At 46.0% G+C, this 17,718-nt stretch overlaps 1 protein-coding gene across 1 annotated transcript; it reads right to left on the reverse strand.

Annotated features, from left to right (window-relative positions):
* Positions 1 to 1,003: 1,003 nt before the first annotated feature.
* On the reverse strand, positions 1,004 to 1,920 carry LOC136538582 (uncharacterized). Its single transcript, XM_066530528.1, has one exon. It carries the CDS (start codon positions 1,628 to 1,630, stop codon positions 1,004 to 1,006), a length of 627 nt encoding a protein of 208 aa, XP_066386625.1. The 5' UTR covers positions 1,631 to 1,920.
* Between the last annotated feature and the right edge of the window lie 15,798 nt (positions 1,921 to 17,718).

A 17,718-nucleotide genomic window follows, 5' to 3' on the forward strand; every position in this document is an offset into this window, starting at 1 on the left:
ACACCTTTGGCAGCACTCTGCGCCGGGGGAGCACGAGTTCGTCGGACCAAATCGCCACAGCGCCAATGAAATCGCCTTGGGCGCGTGTCGCGGGGCAAAACGTCAAGGGGAAGGAAGACGAAGGGGAAATGAAACGCTAAAAAAAGGAGAGGCGCGATTCCCAATTTTTCAACAATACCGAAAAAGTGAGCCCTCCAAATCAGAGAAAGAAGCGGTGGTGGCAAGGACACACGATGCCCATCCAACGAACAGAAAAAACATGTGCCAACACAACCAAAAACACTTGAGTCTGATATAGCATTTCTGTATTTTTTGTTTTTGTTTCGTGAATTGACAACAAAGTGTTGTTATGAGTTTCAAGAAAAAAACAAAGTGTTGTTATGTGCTCGGATAGAAGATGCTTTAGCTTCCAAAAAAGTGTATTTAATTTACGTTGCATATATATACTAATTATTAGCTCATCAAACACCTCGCTCGTAATTAAAACCACAGCTTAATTTTTATTTTTTGAGGAAACCACAGGCTTAATTTGAAAGAAAGAAAGAAAGAAATAGCTGGGGGCCCGAGGCAGAGCATGTTGGGCTGGACCATTGTTAAATCTTGACAGGCCCTGATGGCCGCTACGAATAGAAATGGGCCGGACCACCCGGTCATGTTTAGACAAACTAGCAAGCGACGTGCTCACCAAAATAATTTTTTCTTTTGTATATAGTAAGTATCCTCTCCTTTATTTTTGAGAAAAATTCAGATATTATGGTTGTGCTTTTATAACCAGGTCTGTTTGCCGTTACCACGGCTACAATCGAATGGAAGTATTTTTATCTTTCATTCACAGTTCCAAATTTCATTCCAATCAAATGAAATGATCCGTAGCGGCATATAATATAATTCTGTATTTGCTATCTGTAACAATTTTTAAATTACTGTTGCAAAACATGTACTGTATATATTTTTCTTTATAACTGAAAATCTCTGCATCGCCAACCCAGTGTCTTTTTCTACATCAGTTGCCATTGTTTCCCCAATAGGTCTGGCCGACTCGCGCGCCGTCGGCTACCGAGTCATCCACCTCCGCCCCTTCAACCGCGTTGGCCGGCTCGTCGTCGGCCACCTCGCCACCAGCTCCCGGCGCCGACATCCAGCCCGTGGCCGCGCTCCCTTTCCCCTTGGGGTTGAGCAGCGACGCCCACATCGCGAGCTGCTCCTGCCTGGTGGTCGTCGTCGACCCGTCGCCCTCGTACGACGGCCGCTGGCGGCGTTCCCGCTCCGGCCGCTCCCGCACGACCTCCTCCCCCTCGCTGCCCTCCACGGCGCCTGCGCCGCCCGCAAGGTCGCCGGCCCCGACACACGGCACCGGCCTGTGCGCCCAGTACGCCGCCACCGCAGGCAGGTGGTGGTGCACGCCCGCGAACGGCAGCCACTTCCCGGCCCTGGTGGCCGCCGCCGCCGCTGCCCCGCGCCGCTGATGATCTCGATGCCCAGCCGGCGCCAGCGCCAGCGCCGACGTCGTCGTCCCGGACGATGCCGCCGAGGCCTGCCATCCCATCGGCCGCGCGGCGGAGGCGCCGTGGAGCACGGCGAGGAGGTGGAACGCCGTCGCGACGGCGATTGCGGTGAAGGCGCGAGGCATGTTTGGTGCAAATCGCAGTGGTGGAGCGGAGCACTGACCAAATGACGGAGCTTTATAAGGATTTTATACTTGAGATGGTTGGATCCAAATGGTGAAAGCTTGGGAACAAGTGAAACAGGTCGTGCACAAGGTAGGAGAAGGTGGTGGAAATGCATGTGTTATACTTGCCTCCCAGCTACTGCCGTCTTACCCATACCGGCGTTGACTGCCTGCCGCGCATGCTGCCGGAGAGGAACGTGGTTAGGTTGGTCATGTAATGCGTCCATTTTCTGATTTTTTTTATCTGTTGCTCTGTTCATTATAAATTATAAGTCATTTTAATTTTTATACTAAGTCAAATAATTTCCTATAACCAAGCTAAAAATGCACTGGCATCAAAACACCACTTCACTTTAAAACATGCTTATAGAAAAAATATACACAAATATCAAAACACCATCCTAGAGCCCGACTTTTATAACAAAAGCATGTTAGACACAACTTCCCTCCTGCACCAATAATTACAGCAGCACTGTTCATGCCAGAATTTGTGGACATCACACGGTCCCAAAGTCGCTGGTCGAAAAAGCCTTTCGTCAAGTTTTTTACTGGTCCACCGCGCTACGAGATGCAGAGGAGGTCGTCCGCAGATGTAAAGGATGTCAGTTCTACGCTCGACAAACACATCTGCCAGCACAGGAACTCCAAACCATCCCCATCACCTGGTCATTCGCGGTCTGGGGCCTCGACATGGTGGGACCCCTCAGAAAGGGGCCAGGCGGTTTCACTCACCTACTCGTAGCAGTCGACAAATTCACCAAGTGGATAGAGGCCAAGCCCATCACAAACATCCGCTCGAAAGAGGCGGTCAAATTCTTACTCGATATTATCTACCGGTTCGGCGTTCCTAACTGTATCATCACTGACCACAGAACCAACTTCACCGGAAAGAAGTTCCTAGACTTCAGTGATGGATATGGCATCAGGATCGACTGGGCCTCGGTCGGACATCCACGAACCAATGGTCAGGTCGAGCGCGCCAATGGCATGGTACTCCAAGGACTCAAGTCACGCATCTTCGACAGACTCAACAAATACATCGGACGATGGGTGGCAGAGGTCCCAGCAATCCTTTGGAGCCTAAGAACGACCACGAACCGATCCACAGGGTTCACACCTTTCTTCCTGGCTTACGGAGCTGAGGCAGTGCTGCCCTCCGACCTCGACCACGGCGCCCCAAGAGTGAAGGCTTTCGACCGCGACTGAGCCACGGAGGCTCAGCAAGACGTAGTCGACCTGCTCGAGGAAGCCTACGAGACGACCGTCATCCGCTCCGCTCACTATCAGCAAACTCTTCGTAGGTACCACGAAAGAAAGATCAGGGGGAGAATCCTCGAAGTCGGCGACCTCATACTCTGGAGAACCCAATCAACAAAGGAAAAACACAAACTCTCTCCGCCATGGGAAGGACCCTATACGGTGACCAAAGTAATCCGACCGAACACCTACCGACTGGAGGACGACAACGGCAACGCTCTCACCAACACTTGGAACATTGAACAGCTACGTCGTTTTGTCCCCTAAATTTTGGTATTACCGCTTTTTTAGTCAACACTTACTCCTAAAATGCACCCCGGCCCGAACAGTTTCAGCCCAGGTCGCTGGGGGGTTACATAAGGGCATAATACCGAATATTACCTCTATTTTTATTGTCACATGGTAAACAAATTTATCCCCGAATGGAAGCACATTTCCTTTCCTTTAACTGTCCTACATAACTTTGTTCTCACTTCTAACCGAACGCACCCCGCCATGACCTACGGCTACGAGCAGCCGAGCCCCACGGGCCATGCCCAGGTTCTTAAAACAGCTGCAGCCTACGGAACTAACGGGTAGGTACAAAAAAGAAAGGACAAAAACAATAGCTACGCCAGGATAAAAACAAGAAATGGATAGTGATTCTGTCACAGAGAACAGGACTAATGTGCTCATTGATTCAAAAAACTGTTCACACTGGGGCTCACCCACGAACGACGAGCGCGGGTCCCGGTCGGACATTTCCGACTGAAGCTCTCCGAACCCTGTCACTCAAGTCATCAAGGTAAGCACTACCAACCCCCTCTATTTCCTTACAATCATTTCATACATCCATATGCGCATTCATTCCATACGCCCGAACCTCCCGGACGATTGGGGCCCTGAACCGCCCAGGGGCTCGGGAACTAAGCATCGCACGTGCAACGAAATGCATCACAATGTTCCATGTTGCGTCACGAAGCGGCGATTGCCTCATTCGACATGAGCAACCAACAGAGCTAGGGGAGAAAAACGTAGATGAGCCCCGTGCGGCCCTTGCCCGGTCTAGCAGACCGGGTCATCTCAACCTTCTCGTTCGATCCTAAACCTCTCACCAAGCCCACAGAATCTCCATCGAGGGGAGGCCGTTAGGACACCCGGGTTAGTCTCCGAAATGACCTAGGCATCTACCGGGTTGCAGGTAAAGGAGTAGTGGAATGTCACAAGAGGGCTATGCCGACCCCATCATGAATGACGGACCTGGATTCATCTCGATCACACCCATTAGCGAACTCACCAAGCGCGTCACTCGAGCCTGAGCGATCGGGACAAGCGACAAAACTCAGCCCCTCTGGTTGTGAGGAACCGAGGATGGGGTAACGCACACAACTCACACTGACCCCTACTAAGGCCCAACAGGGCTCGGGGGCTCAAGACAAAAAGCCTAGGACTACGACCCCGAACTCGCCCCTTCCGACTGCGCTCCAAAAACCTGGGTCTGCGACCCCGATCTCGCCCCATCTGGCTATGCTTCTGACTATGCTCCAAAAACACCCGGGTCTGCAACCTCGATCTCGCCCCATCTGGCTACGCTTCCGACTGTGCTCCAAAAACACCCTGGTCTGCGACCCCGATCTCGCCCCATCCGGCTACGCTTCTGACTGCGCTCCAAACACCTGGGTCTATGACCCCGATCTCGCCCCACGACTCTGACTCACCCGATCCCATGGCGCGCATCAACGCTGGGATCAGTGAGCTCTGTCTCGTCCAAATCCCTTGGCTAACTCCCTCGCTCGATCCCACAGCGCGCATCGATGCCAGGATCAGTGAGCTTTGTCTTGTCCAAAACTAACTGCCTCACCCGATCCCACGGCGTGCATCGACGCTAGGATCAGTGAGCTCTGTCTCATCCAAAACTAACTGCCTCACCCGATCCCACGGCGCGCATCGACGCCAGGATCAGTGAGCTCTGTCTCGTCCAAAACTAATTGCCTCACCCGATCCCACGGTGCTCACCGATGCCAGGATTAGTGAGCTCTGTCTCATCCAAAACCCTTGACTGACTCCCTCGTTAGATCCCACGGCACACACCGACACTAGGATCCACGAGCTCCCTCTCACCCAATCTCTAAAAAACAACTAAAAACCGCGTCGGCTGCACAACGACGCCTTGGGCGACAAAACCCCATCTCAAAACAAAAACACGCACGCACGTCCGCTAAAACCAGCATCCCCTAAATGGTTCTGCCCGAACCGCCCGGGGGCTCAGGGGCTACACCCGCGGGTGCGCTCGCACGCACCCACCGATAAAACGAAAAAACTCCCCCACTGACAACACAGGAAACCCCTAGACGGTTCTGCCCGAACCGCTTGGGGGCTCGGGGGCTACACCCATCAGCAAGACAAAAATCTTCTGGACGATTCTACCCGAATCACCCGGGGGCTCGGGGGCTCCTGTCAGGTTCATAAACCTGGGGTCCCTCGGGGATCGGCTTCCACGCCAAGGCTCGGCCCGAGCAGACAGCACGTAACTCATGGGCCGGCCCAAGAGTCTAAAATGATAGGCTGGAAGGGCGGCCCAGTCACCGACTGGAAGGTCTGGCCAAACAGGAACAGCGCCCGCTCGTCGGCTACTTCGGCCCACCTCTCCGATCGGAGCGTTCGCTTCGACTCCAGCCGCCTCCGGACGGCCTCTCCGATCGGAAGGCCTGGCCCAAAACACTACTTCTGACTTCGACCCTGCGTCTCCGACCGAGGTTCGTAGGAACTCTGCTCATCGCTCTTCTCCGACTGGCGCACTCAGAGCCGACTGGAGCCATCCGACCAGGGACGCCCGCTCGGTAGGAACCAGGAGACATGCGGAGAAAAGCAAGGCAAGGCTCACAAGTCAAAACCACTATACCAGGGACCATACCCTGCACAGAACAGTACTCTACAGCCACCCTGACACAAATAGTATTGTAGGCGCCGACATCTCCCTCTATAGTATTGTAGGCGCCGCTAAAACTCCCATACGGTAAGCCCCCCCCCCCCCCACGTGCCTCTAGACATCGATAGCGTTATGGGCGCCGGGATTTACCGTACCGGGTGAACGTGGTGAGACTCCTCACATGCCTCTTGGCATCAAACAATATTTACAGGTACCGACGTCTACCATCCCTGAAAAAGGTAGCACGACCTCCCACATGCATATGACATTCTACAGTGACATCAACAGTGTTGTAGGCGCTTACCATTATCTTGTACCCGCCGGCATGGGCAACAAGGCTCGGTAGCATATGTACCCTCACCCTCTCACTTGTAAAGCCATCCCCTTTATCTATAAAAGGGGATGTGCCCCCTCCAACAAAGGAGGGCCCTTCTTGAAGAAAACAAGCACCGATCAAGTTCACTAGCTCACAACCACAGAACTGCCGGATTCAGACTCCAATGAAAGGTCCTAATGGCTAGAGGGGGGGTGAATAGCCTAATAAAAATTCTACAACAACACTTAACAAAAGGTTAGACAATTATGAGGCGAAGTAAGTGTTGTGCTAGCCTACTTAAAATGCAAACCACCTACCACAATTCTAGTTTAGATAGTGTCGATTCACACAAGAGGTATGACACTACCCTATGTTAGTGTGCTCTCAAAAGCTAACTAAAGAGCCACACCAACCAAGCAAGCAAGCTCTCACAACTAGTTACACTAAAGAGCTTGTTAACTAGTTTGTGATAATGTAAAGAGAGTGATCAAGATGGTTATACCGCCGTGTAGAGGAGTGAACCAATCAATCACAAGGATGAATAACAATGAAGACCAATCACCTCAGAATCAATGATGAACACAATAATTTTTACCAAGGTTCACTTGCTTACAGGCAAGCTAGTCCTCGTTGTGGCAATTCACTTACTTGGAGGTTCACGCGCTAATTGGCTTCGCACGCCAAACCCTCAATAGGGTGCCGCACAACCAACACAAGATGAGGATCACACAAGCCACGAGCAATTCACTAGAGTACCTTTTGGCTCTCCGCCGGGGAAAGGTCAAGAACCCCTCACAATCACTACGATCGGAGCTGGAGATAATCACCACCCTCCGCTCAACGATCCTCGCTGCTCCAAGCCGTCTAGGTGGCGGCAACCACCAAGAGTAACAAGCGAAATCCACAGCGAAACACGAACACCAAGTGCCTCTAGATGCAAACACTCAAGCAATGCACTTGGATTCTCTCCCAATCTCACTATGATGATGAATCAATGATGGAGATGAGTGGGAGCACATTGGCTAGGCTCATAAGGTTGCTATGTCAATGAAAATGGCCAAAGATATGAGCCACAGTCGGCCATGGGGCTTAAATAGAAGCCCCTACGAAATAGAGCCGTTGTGCCCCTTCACTGGGTACACTGCGCTCTGACCGGACGCTCTAGTCTTACTGACCGGACCCTAGACTCAGCGTCCGGTCCACTGATGGACGCCACGCGTCACCAGCTTCAAACGTTCTTCATCAGATTTCAACGGCTACGAACCTGATCGGACACTCCAGTAAAACTGACCGGATGCTGGAGCCTCAGCGTCCGGTCGAGTACAGTAAGGGTCAAAAACCGGTTTTCCTCGACCGGACGTGTCCGGTCCATCTCGATCGGACGTGTCCGGTCCATCTCGACCAGACACAGCACAACGTCCGGTGGTAAACCCTAGCCACTGTACCGCCAGTCAACGTGACCGGACGCAGGCAGTCAGCGTCCGGTGCTTTTGGATCCAGCGTCCGGTCACTTGACCAACGTTGGCATCTCCTCTGTTTTCTTCACCCTTGATCAAATGTGCTAACCACCAAGTGTATCACCTTGTGCACATGTGTTAGCATATTTTCACAAACATTTTCAAGGATGTTAGCACTCCACTAGATCCTAAATGCATATGCAATGAGTTAGAGCATCTAGTGGCACTTTGATAACCGCATTCCGATATGAATTTCACCCCTCTTAATAGTACGGCTATCAAACCTAAATGTGATCACACTCTCTAAGTGTCTTGATCACCAAAACAAAATAGCTCCTACAAGTTATACCTTTGCCTTGAGCTTTTGTTTTTCTCTTTCTTCTTTTCAAGTTTAAGCCTTTGATCATTGCCATGCTATCACCATTGTCATGTTATGATCTTCATTAGCTTCTCTACTTGAAGTGTGCTACCTATCTCATGATCACTTGATAAACTAGGTTAGCACTTAGGGTTTCATCAATTCACCAAAACCAAACTAGAGCTTTCAATCTCCCCCTTTTTGGTAATTGATGACAACCCTTATACAAAGATATGAATTTAAATTCAATTGAATTCATGTTGCTTGCCCAAGCATATTTACCATTTGTAAAAGGATATGTACAAGTATCATGAACCCTAAGTGGTAGCAATTTCTCCCCCTACATATGTGCTAAGAATTTGAATTGTAGCTTGCACATATGCTTAGATAAGAAATGTAGGAGTCAATGTCTACCAAATGATGCTAAGGTATAAAAGATGGACCTTTGAAGCGTGATACCAATTGGAGTGCACCAATATACCATCCTTAGCACCATCATTAGCTCAATATCACTTGGAAACATATTTTTGAAAGATACCACTTGTAAAGACTTATTTGGAAATGAAAGTTATCTAGTGATTTTATTTCACCATTCAATCTTACAACTAACATTCATCACATAAGCATGGATGTGTAAATTTAATACTTGTGCCATGCAAGCAAACATATGAAATGCACATTTAAATGCACCATACAAGTTCATGAGCTTGCTCCCCCTACTTGTGTGCTCAAAATTTTAGTTGATCCCTTTCCTTTGTTATATCTCTCCCCCTATGTCATACATCAAGATATCTTTCTTTATGTTTGTTTCTCTCCTTCTTATCTTTGTTTCTCTCCCCCTTTGTCATTAATGACCACAAAGGGTCTAAATATAGATAGAATTACTTGTCGGGTCGAGATTATCAATGTCAATCAATGGGGTGAGGATCATTTTCCCAAATTTGGTTCAATTCTAGATTATTTCCCAAAGATATTTAACTCGGTTTGATCCAAGGACAAGCTTCTTCACACCTCCAAATAAGGGTTATCTTGTACCATGTTGAGTTAAACACTTATAGTTTATTTTCTAGATTAAACACTAGGTTTATAAGCTCACAAACATGTCATATGCCATCACTAGATCAAGTCAAGCATAGAAGCAATAGTGATATCATATCGACATTAAAATCATTTGATTTTCATGAATGAGCCTAATAAGATAGAACCACTTGAGAGGTCCTAATAAGATTGAAAATATGACTAGATGCACTAAACATGTCCTTAGCAAGGATGTATGTCATGCCAATCAACTTTTACCTTGGATTGCTCGAAGGAGAGGCATGTCATATGAGTGGGGTGCATCAACACATATTTGAGAAATCCAATATGTTCAACTCATTCCTTAGCTTGCAAAACCTTTTCTCATCCAATGGCTTGGTGAATATATCGGCAAGTTAATCTTCGGTGCCTACACTCTCAATGCAAATGTCCCCTTTTTGTTGGTGATCTCTTATGAAATGGCGGCGGACATCAATGTGCTTTGTTCTTGCATGTTGAACCGGATTGTTTGTCAACTTGATTGCACTCTCATTGTCACATAGCAATGGCACTTTCTTGAACTTGATTCCAAAATCATTCAAAGTGGCCTTCATCCAAAGTATTTGTGCACAACAACTACCGGCAGATATGTATTTGGCTTCGGCGGTTGATAATGCAACACTATTTTGCTTCTTTGATGACCATGAAACAAGTGATCTTCCCAACAATTGACATGTGCCCAAGGTGCTCTTCCTTTCAACCTTGCATCCCGCATAATCCGAGTTGGAGTAACCAACTAGCTCAAACTTTGCTCCTTTGGGATACCACAAACCAATATTTGGTGTATGCTTCAAGTACCTCAATATCCTCTTTGTAGCCTTCAAATGACTTTCTCTTGATGAGGCTTGAAATCTTGCACACATGCATACACTAAACATAACATCTGGCCTTGATGCGGTCACATAAAGTAGGCTTCCAATCATAGACCGATACAACTTTTGATCTACCATATTGCCACTTGCAACACTATCCAAGTTGCCATTGGTTCCCATTGGTGTGCTAATGACTTTGCTATCAATCATGCCAAACTTCTTGATCATGTCCTTGATGTACTTGCCTTGACTCATAAATGTACCATTCTTCAATTGCTTGATTTGAAGACCAAGGAAGTAACTCAATTCTCCAATCATGGACATTTCAAACTCATTAGCCATCATCTTTCCAAACTCATCACAAAATTCTTGATTGGTTGATCCAAATATGATGTCATCAACATAGATTTGCAATACAAATAGATCTTTTCCAATCTTCTTTATGAAAAGAGTGGTGTCAACCTTGCCCATTGTGAACCCTTTAGAGAGTAGGAAATCTCTCAATCTCTCATACCATGCTCTAGGTGCTTGCTTCAAGTCATACAATGCCTTCTTCAACTTGTACACATGGTTGGGCTTCTTGTCATCTTCAAAACCGGGAGGTTGCTCAACATATACTTCATTGATGTAGCCATTGAGAAATGCACTCTTAACATCCATTTGATAGAGCTTGATGTTGTGAGCACAAGCATAGGCTAGCAAGATTCTTATTGCTTCCAATCTAGCAACCGGGGCATATGTTTCTCCAAAGTCAAGACCTTCAACTTGTGTATATCCTTGTGCTACCAATCTTGCTTTGTTCCTTACTACTATCCCATCTTGATCTTGCTTGTTTCTAAAGACCCATTTGGTTCTAATCACATTGTGTCCCTTTGGTCTTTCTACCATTTCAAATACTTGATTTCTTGTGAAGTTGTTTAGCTCTTCATGCATAGCATTGACCCAATCAACATCTTTCAAAGCTTCATCTATCTTCTTTGGTTCAATGGATGACACAAATGAGAAGTGTTCACAAAATGATGCCAATCTTGATCTTGTTTGTACACCTCTTGAAATATCTCTAATTATAGTGTCCAAAGGATGATCTCTTGCAATACTTGTTGGTTGGAGCAATGGAACTTGATTGCTTGCACTTGCTAGATCATTGGGTTGAGATGATGTACTAGCCACTTGATCTTGATTAATGTCATGAGAGTCACTTACATTAGTTTGATTTGTATCATCTTGCATATTTGAGTTAGAGAGCACTTGCACTTGATCATCTTCATCATCATTCACTTGCCTAGGCCTCAATTCACCAACATCCATGTTCTTCATGGCATTTGAAAGTTGAATGCCTCTAACATCTTCTAAGTTCTCATCTTCTACTTGTGAACCCTTGGTTTCATCAAATTCAACATCATGAACCTCCTCAAGAGTACCACTATCCAAATTCCAAACTCTATATGCTTTGCTTGTAGTGGAATAGCCAAGTAGGAATCCTTCATCACATTTCTTGTCAAACTTGCCCAATCTAGTGCCTTTCTTCAAGATATAGCATTTGCAACCAAAGACCCGAAAATATGCAATGTTGGGCTTTCTACCATTCAAGAGTTCATATGGTGTCTTCTCTTTCAATTGATGACAATAGAGGCGGTTGCTACAATAGCAAGCCGTGTTGATAGCTTCGGCCCAAAAAGATTGACTCATATTGTACTCACTAAGCATAGACCTTGCCATATCAATGAGTGTTCTATTCTTCCTCTCAATAAGGCCATTTGATTGAGGAGTGTACTTGGCCGAGAATTGATGTCTAATTCCAAATTCATCACATAACTCATCAATTCTAGTATTCTTGAACTCACTACCATTGTCACTTCTAACTCTCTTGATGGTTGTTTCAAACTCATTGTGAATGCCTTTGACAAATGATTTGAATGTTGCAAATACATCACTTTTGTCCACTAGAAAGAATACCCATGTGTATCTAGTGTAGTCATCCACTATCACAAAGCAATATTTATTTCCACCGATGCTAGTGTATTGTGTTGGCCCAAACAAATCTATGTGCAATAACTCAAATGCTTTACTAATGCTCATCATGCTTTTCTTAGGATGGGTGTTTCCAACTTATTTGCCGGCTTGACAAGAGCTACAAAGCTTATCCTTTTCAAACACAACATCTTTCAAGCCTTTAACTAAGTCATGCTTAATCAATCTATTCAATTGTTTCATTCCAACATAACCAAGCCTTCTATGCCATAACCAACCCATGCTAGACTTAGTGAACAAGCATGTAGATAATCTAGCTTCACTAGCATCGAAATCAACCAAGTATAGATTCTCATATCTAAAGCCTTTGAAGATCAAGTTAGAGCCATCTACACTTATGATCTCTACATCATCTACCCCAAATATGCATTTGAATCCAAGATCACATAATTGAGCCACGGATAGCAAATTGAAGTTCAAGCTCTCTACTAGCAACACATTGGATATACTCATGTCATTGGATATTGCAATCTTACCAAGCCCTTTGACCTTGCCTTTGCCATTGTCACCAAATGTGATACTATCATAACCATCATTGCCATTGGTGTTGATTGAGTTGAACATTCTTGCATCACCGGTCATGTGTTGAGTACACCCACTATCAAGAACCCAATGCCTTCCTCTGGCTTTGTAATTGACCTACAAAAGAAGATCAATTCTTTTTAGGTACCCAAACTTGCTTGGGTCCTTGAAGGTTAGTTACTAAGCTCTTTGGAACCCAAATGGCTTTCTTCTTTGAGCCCATCCATGGTTTACCAATGAACTTAGCCTTCACACCATTTGTACCCTTAGTAAGCATATAGCATGAATCAAACTTAATAAAGGATACATTAGCATTTTTGTTCTTATTTTTGCATTCTTGCTCTTTGTGACCCACTTGCTTGCAACTAGTGCAAAACCGACCATTATTCTTCACAAAACTAGTTTTGTGAGGAGCAAAGGCCGCTTTGCCTTTCTTGGGGGTATAGCCCAATCCCTCTTTGTAGAGAGAAGCTCTTTGGCTACCCAAGCACATAAGCAAGCGGTCCTCGCCACCATAAGCCTTAGCTAGGTTGTGAGTGAGCTTAGTGACCTCCTTCTTGAGGTTCTCATTCTCAACCACTAGTGAGGCATCACAAGTGAGACCATCACTACTAGATGAGGTAGAAGTGGAAGTGCTACAAGAAGGGTTAGAAGGAGCAACAATGATAGGCATAGATAGTGATTCATCAATTATTTCACAAGTTAAACCTACATTGCAAGTTTTAACATGCTTCTTTTTATTTTGCTCATTAAGCAAAGAGGAATGAGCCTTTTCAAGCTTTTTGTGAGCTTTGCCAAGCTTCTTATTGGCTTTCTCTAGCCTCCCATGAGATGCATTGAGCTCATCAAAGGCTTGCTTAAGGGCTTTTAGTTCCTTACGCACGCTTTTGCATTCCCTTCTCTTGATATCAAAGTGTTCTCTAGCATCTTCTAGCATGTCAAATAATTCATCCTTAGTAGGTTCATCATCATCACTATCACTATCACTATCATTTTTATTTTCATGTTCATTATCATGAATATGTTCTTCATCACTTTCATCATCGTAAGATTGTACCTTAGTGGCCTTAGCCATTAAGCATGATGAAGATTCAAAGAGAGAAGGCTTCTCATTAATGGCAATGCTTACAAGAACCTTCTTCTTGGTGGTCTTGTGATCATCACTATCATCATCATCATCATCACTTGAGGAAGCATCACTATCCCAAGTGACTACATATGAACCACCCTTCTTCTTCTTGAAGGCCATCTTGTCCTTCTTCTCTTTCTTTTCCTTCTTATCCTTCTTCTTGTTCTTCTTGTTGTCATCATCATTGTCACTATTGTATGGGCATTGAGCAACAAGATGATCTTTGCTTCCACACTTGAAGCACCTTCTTGACTCTTCTTTGCTCTTGAATGAAGACTTCTTTCTTCTAGCATAATAGCCCTTCTTCACCATGAACTTGCCAAATCTCTTGACAAATAGAGCCATCCTTTCATCATCATCATCATCCCAAGATTCATCTTCTTCACTTGATGTTTCTTGCTTTGCTTTGCCCTTGGATGATGTGGCTTTGAATGCCACGCTCTTCTTCTTGTCATCTTTCTTGTCATCTTTCTTCTCCCTCTTTTCTTCCTTCTCATCATCATCTCTATAAGCATCATCGGTCATGATATCTCCCAAGATTTGGTTTGGTGTCATTGTGTTCAAACCGCTCCTCACTAGTAAGGTGACCAACATGCCAAATCTTGCGGGCAAACATCTCAAGAACTTATTGGAGAACTCCTTGTCCTCTATCTTCTCACCAAGTGCCTTGAGATCATTTACAATCACTTTCATCCGATGGAACATGTCCGGCACACTTTCATCTTCCTTCATCTTGAAACTAGCAAATTTATCCTTGAGAATGTATGCCTTTGCACCTTTGATTTCTTTGGTGCCCTCAAATGATTCCTCCAATTTCTTCCATGCCTCATGAGCTCTTTCAATGTTCTTGATTTGCTCAAATGTTCTTTCATCAAAAGCATCATGGATGGCACTAAGAGCAATGTCATTGTTTTGGAGTAGCAATTCTTCGGCGGCGGTGGGAGTTTCTTCATCTTTAATTTCAATTTTTGTTTCTACCACCTTCCATATCTTCCTATTGATTGACTTGATATATGTTGTCATCTTAGCCTTCCAATAGGGATAATTTGAGCCATCAAATTGGGGTGGCTTATTGGTATTGTTGATTTGAGCCATTTTTACACCGAAGGTTGTTAAGCCTCAAATCACGGTGACCTCGGCTCCGATACCACTTGAAATGTCCTAATGGCTAGAGGGGGGTGAATAGCCTAATAAAAATTCTATAACAACACTTAACAAAAGGTTAGACAATTATGAGGTGAAGCAAGTGTTGCGCTAGCCTACTTAAAATGCAAACCACCTACCACAATTCTAGTTTAGATAGTGTTGATTCACACAAGAGGTATGACACTACCCTATGTTAGTGTGCTCTCAAAAGCTAACTAAAGAGCCACACCAACCAAGCAAGCAAGCTCTCACAACTAGTTACACTAAATAGCTTGTTAACTAGTTTGCGATAATGTAAAGAGAGTGATCAAGATAGTTATACCGCCGTGTAGAGGAGTGAACCAATCAATCACAAGGATGAATAACAATGAAGACCAATCACCTCGGAATCAATGATGAACACAATGATTTTTACCGAGGTTCACTTGCTTACCGGCAAGCTAGTCCTCGTTGTGGCGATTCACTCACTTGGAGGTTCACGCGCTAATTGGCTTCACACGCCAAACCCTTAATAGGGTGCCGCATAACCAACACAAGATGGGGATCACACAAGCCACGAGCAATTCACTAGAGTATCTTTTGTCTCTCCGCCGGGGAAAGGTCAAGAACCCCTCACAATCACCACGATCAGAGCCGGAGACAATCACCACCCTCTGCTCAATGATCCTCGCTGCTCTAAGCCATCTAGATGGCGGCAACCACCAAGAGTAACAGCGAAATCCGCAGCGAAACACGAACACCAAGTGCCTCTAGATGCAAACACTCAAGCAATGCACTTGGATTCTCTCCCAATCTCACTATGATGATGAATCAATAATGGAGATGAGTGGGAGCACATTGGCTAGGCTCATAAGGTTGCTATGTCAATGAAAATGGCCAAAGATATGAGCCACAACCGGCCATGGGGCTTAAATAGAAGCCCCTACGAAATAGAGCCGTTGTGCCCCTTCACTGGGTACACTACGCTCTAACCAGACGCTTCGGTCTTACTGACTGGACCCTGGACTCAGCGTCCGGTCCACTGATGGACGCCACGCGTCACCAGCTTCAAACGCTGTTCGTCAGATTTCAACGGCTACGAACCTGACCGGACGCTCTGGCAAAACTGACCGGACGCTGGAGCCTCAGCGTTCGGTCGAGTACAGTAAGGGTCAAAAACCGGTTTTCCTCGACCGGACGCGTCCGGTCCATCTCGACCGGACACAGCACAGCGTCTGGTGGTAAACCCTATCCACTGTACCGCCAGTCAACGTGACCGGACGCAGGCAGTCAGCGTCCAGTGCTTTTGGATCCAGCGTCCGGTCACTTGACCGACGCTGGCATCTCCTCTGTTTTCTTCACCCTTGATCAAATGTGCTAACCACCAAGTGTATCACCTTGTGCACATGTGTTAGCATATTTTCACAAACATTTTCAAGGATGTTAGCACTCCACTAGATCCTAAATGCATATGCAATGAGTTAGAGCATCTAGTGGCACTTTGATAACCGCATTCCGATATGAATTTCACCCCTCTTAATAGTATGGCTATCAAACCTAAATGTGGTCACACTCTAAGTGTCTTGATCACCAAAACAAAATAGCTCCTACAAGTTATACCTTTGCCTTGAGCTTTTGTTTTTCTCTTTCTTCTTTTCAAGTTTAAGCCTTTGATCATTGCCATGCTATCACCATTGTCATGTTATGATCTTCATTAGCTTCTCTACTTGAAGTGTGCTACCTATCTCATGATCACTTGATAAACTAGGTTAGCACTTAGGGTTTCATTAATTCACCAAAACCAAACTAGAGCTTTCATCCAAGCACACGCTTGAACACTTACTCATAGCGCAGCTCCCATCGCTCTCGGCCCTTTCGACCGGAGCCGACCAAACCTCTTATACACCCCTTCTTCCTCCTTCTCGTTTGTAACCCCACTGCAAACTTTGAGCACCTAAGCTTAGGAATAAAGTCACTAACCGACCCAAACTAGACATAGGGCACGTTGCCTGAACCAGTATAAATCCTGTGTCATTGAGTGCTAGGCCACCTCCGATCACAACGTATGGCAAAACTACAAATATTCACTAGTTGGTCACTTTCTGCACCGATAGTACCATTATAATTCTCAGAACTTCGAGATGTACCATTAAAATTCACCTATTTTGAGATTTACCATTATAATTCAATGTTTCACTGAGTTTTGCAATTTTTTATGTCTTCCAGCTACTTGGGCCCACTGGCAGGTGTATGCGTACTGTTCGCTTTTCTGTATAGACGTATTTGCCCCTGTCCCAAAGTTGAAAGAGCCCTACGCCTGTGGTCCCATCTCTCAGTCTGTTCTCCTCACGCTCACTCTATCTCTCACTCTCTCGTCCTCCCGATGCGGCAACGGCGGCAGAACCCTATCCCTAGCCACCGGCGTCCTAGAGCCCACGCCTATGCCTGAGTCAACTGCCGCCGTCGCCCAACTCCACTGCCGCCTGTGCCCGAGCTATCCTCCCATGGCCCCATCTATTGGTCTGTGGGCTCTACTTCGTGGCTGTGCTGAGCTTTTGAAGCCATGGCCGGGCAATGGACTAGAAGCCCGATGAAGGTACCTTCAATAGGCTCAAGCACGATGGCCAACGGCAGAAGGGAGTGCCCTTATTGCCATGTTCCTTTGGTCCGGATCCAGAGCAAGCAGCCGTTGACAAAGGATCAGTGGTTTCTCACATACCCGCACAACATTAAGGATAGGATTCTTGACATTGTTGACCTCACTATTTCTCTTGATGCTACTCTAATTGATGTGTTTTTGTGTGCAGGGTGATCATACTACCTGCGGCTTCATCTGCTCTGAGTTACAGATTGAGGCCTTGGAAGCCAAGGAACGCCGGTTGTAGACTGGTAAGGAGACATTAGCTGACTGTTATGCCGAGTTGAAGGAAGAATTGCAAGAGTTGAAGCAAACCGTGGATAGTGTTGTAGCTGATCTGTGGAAACTAAAGGTCCAACCTGCTGAGCCGAAGCCTGAGCTAGACATGAAGAAATACCATATTATGCTTGATTGTTCAG

This window comes from Miscanthus floridulus, chromosome 2 (genome assembly GCF_019320115.1).
Source record: "Miscanthus floridulus cultivar M001 chromosome 2, ASM1932011v1, whole genome shotgun sequence".
Taxonomy (NCBI): domain Eukaryota; kingdom Viridiplantae; phylum Streptophyta; class Magnoliopsida; order Poales; family Poaceae; genus Miscanthus; species Miscanthus floridulus.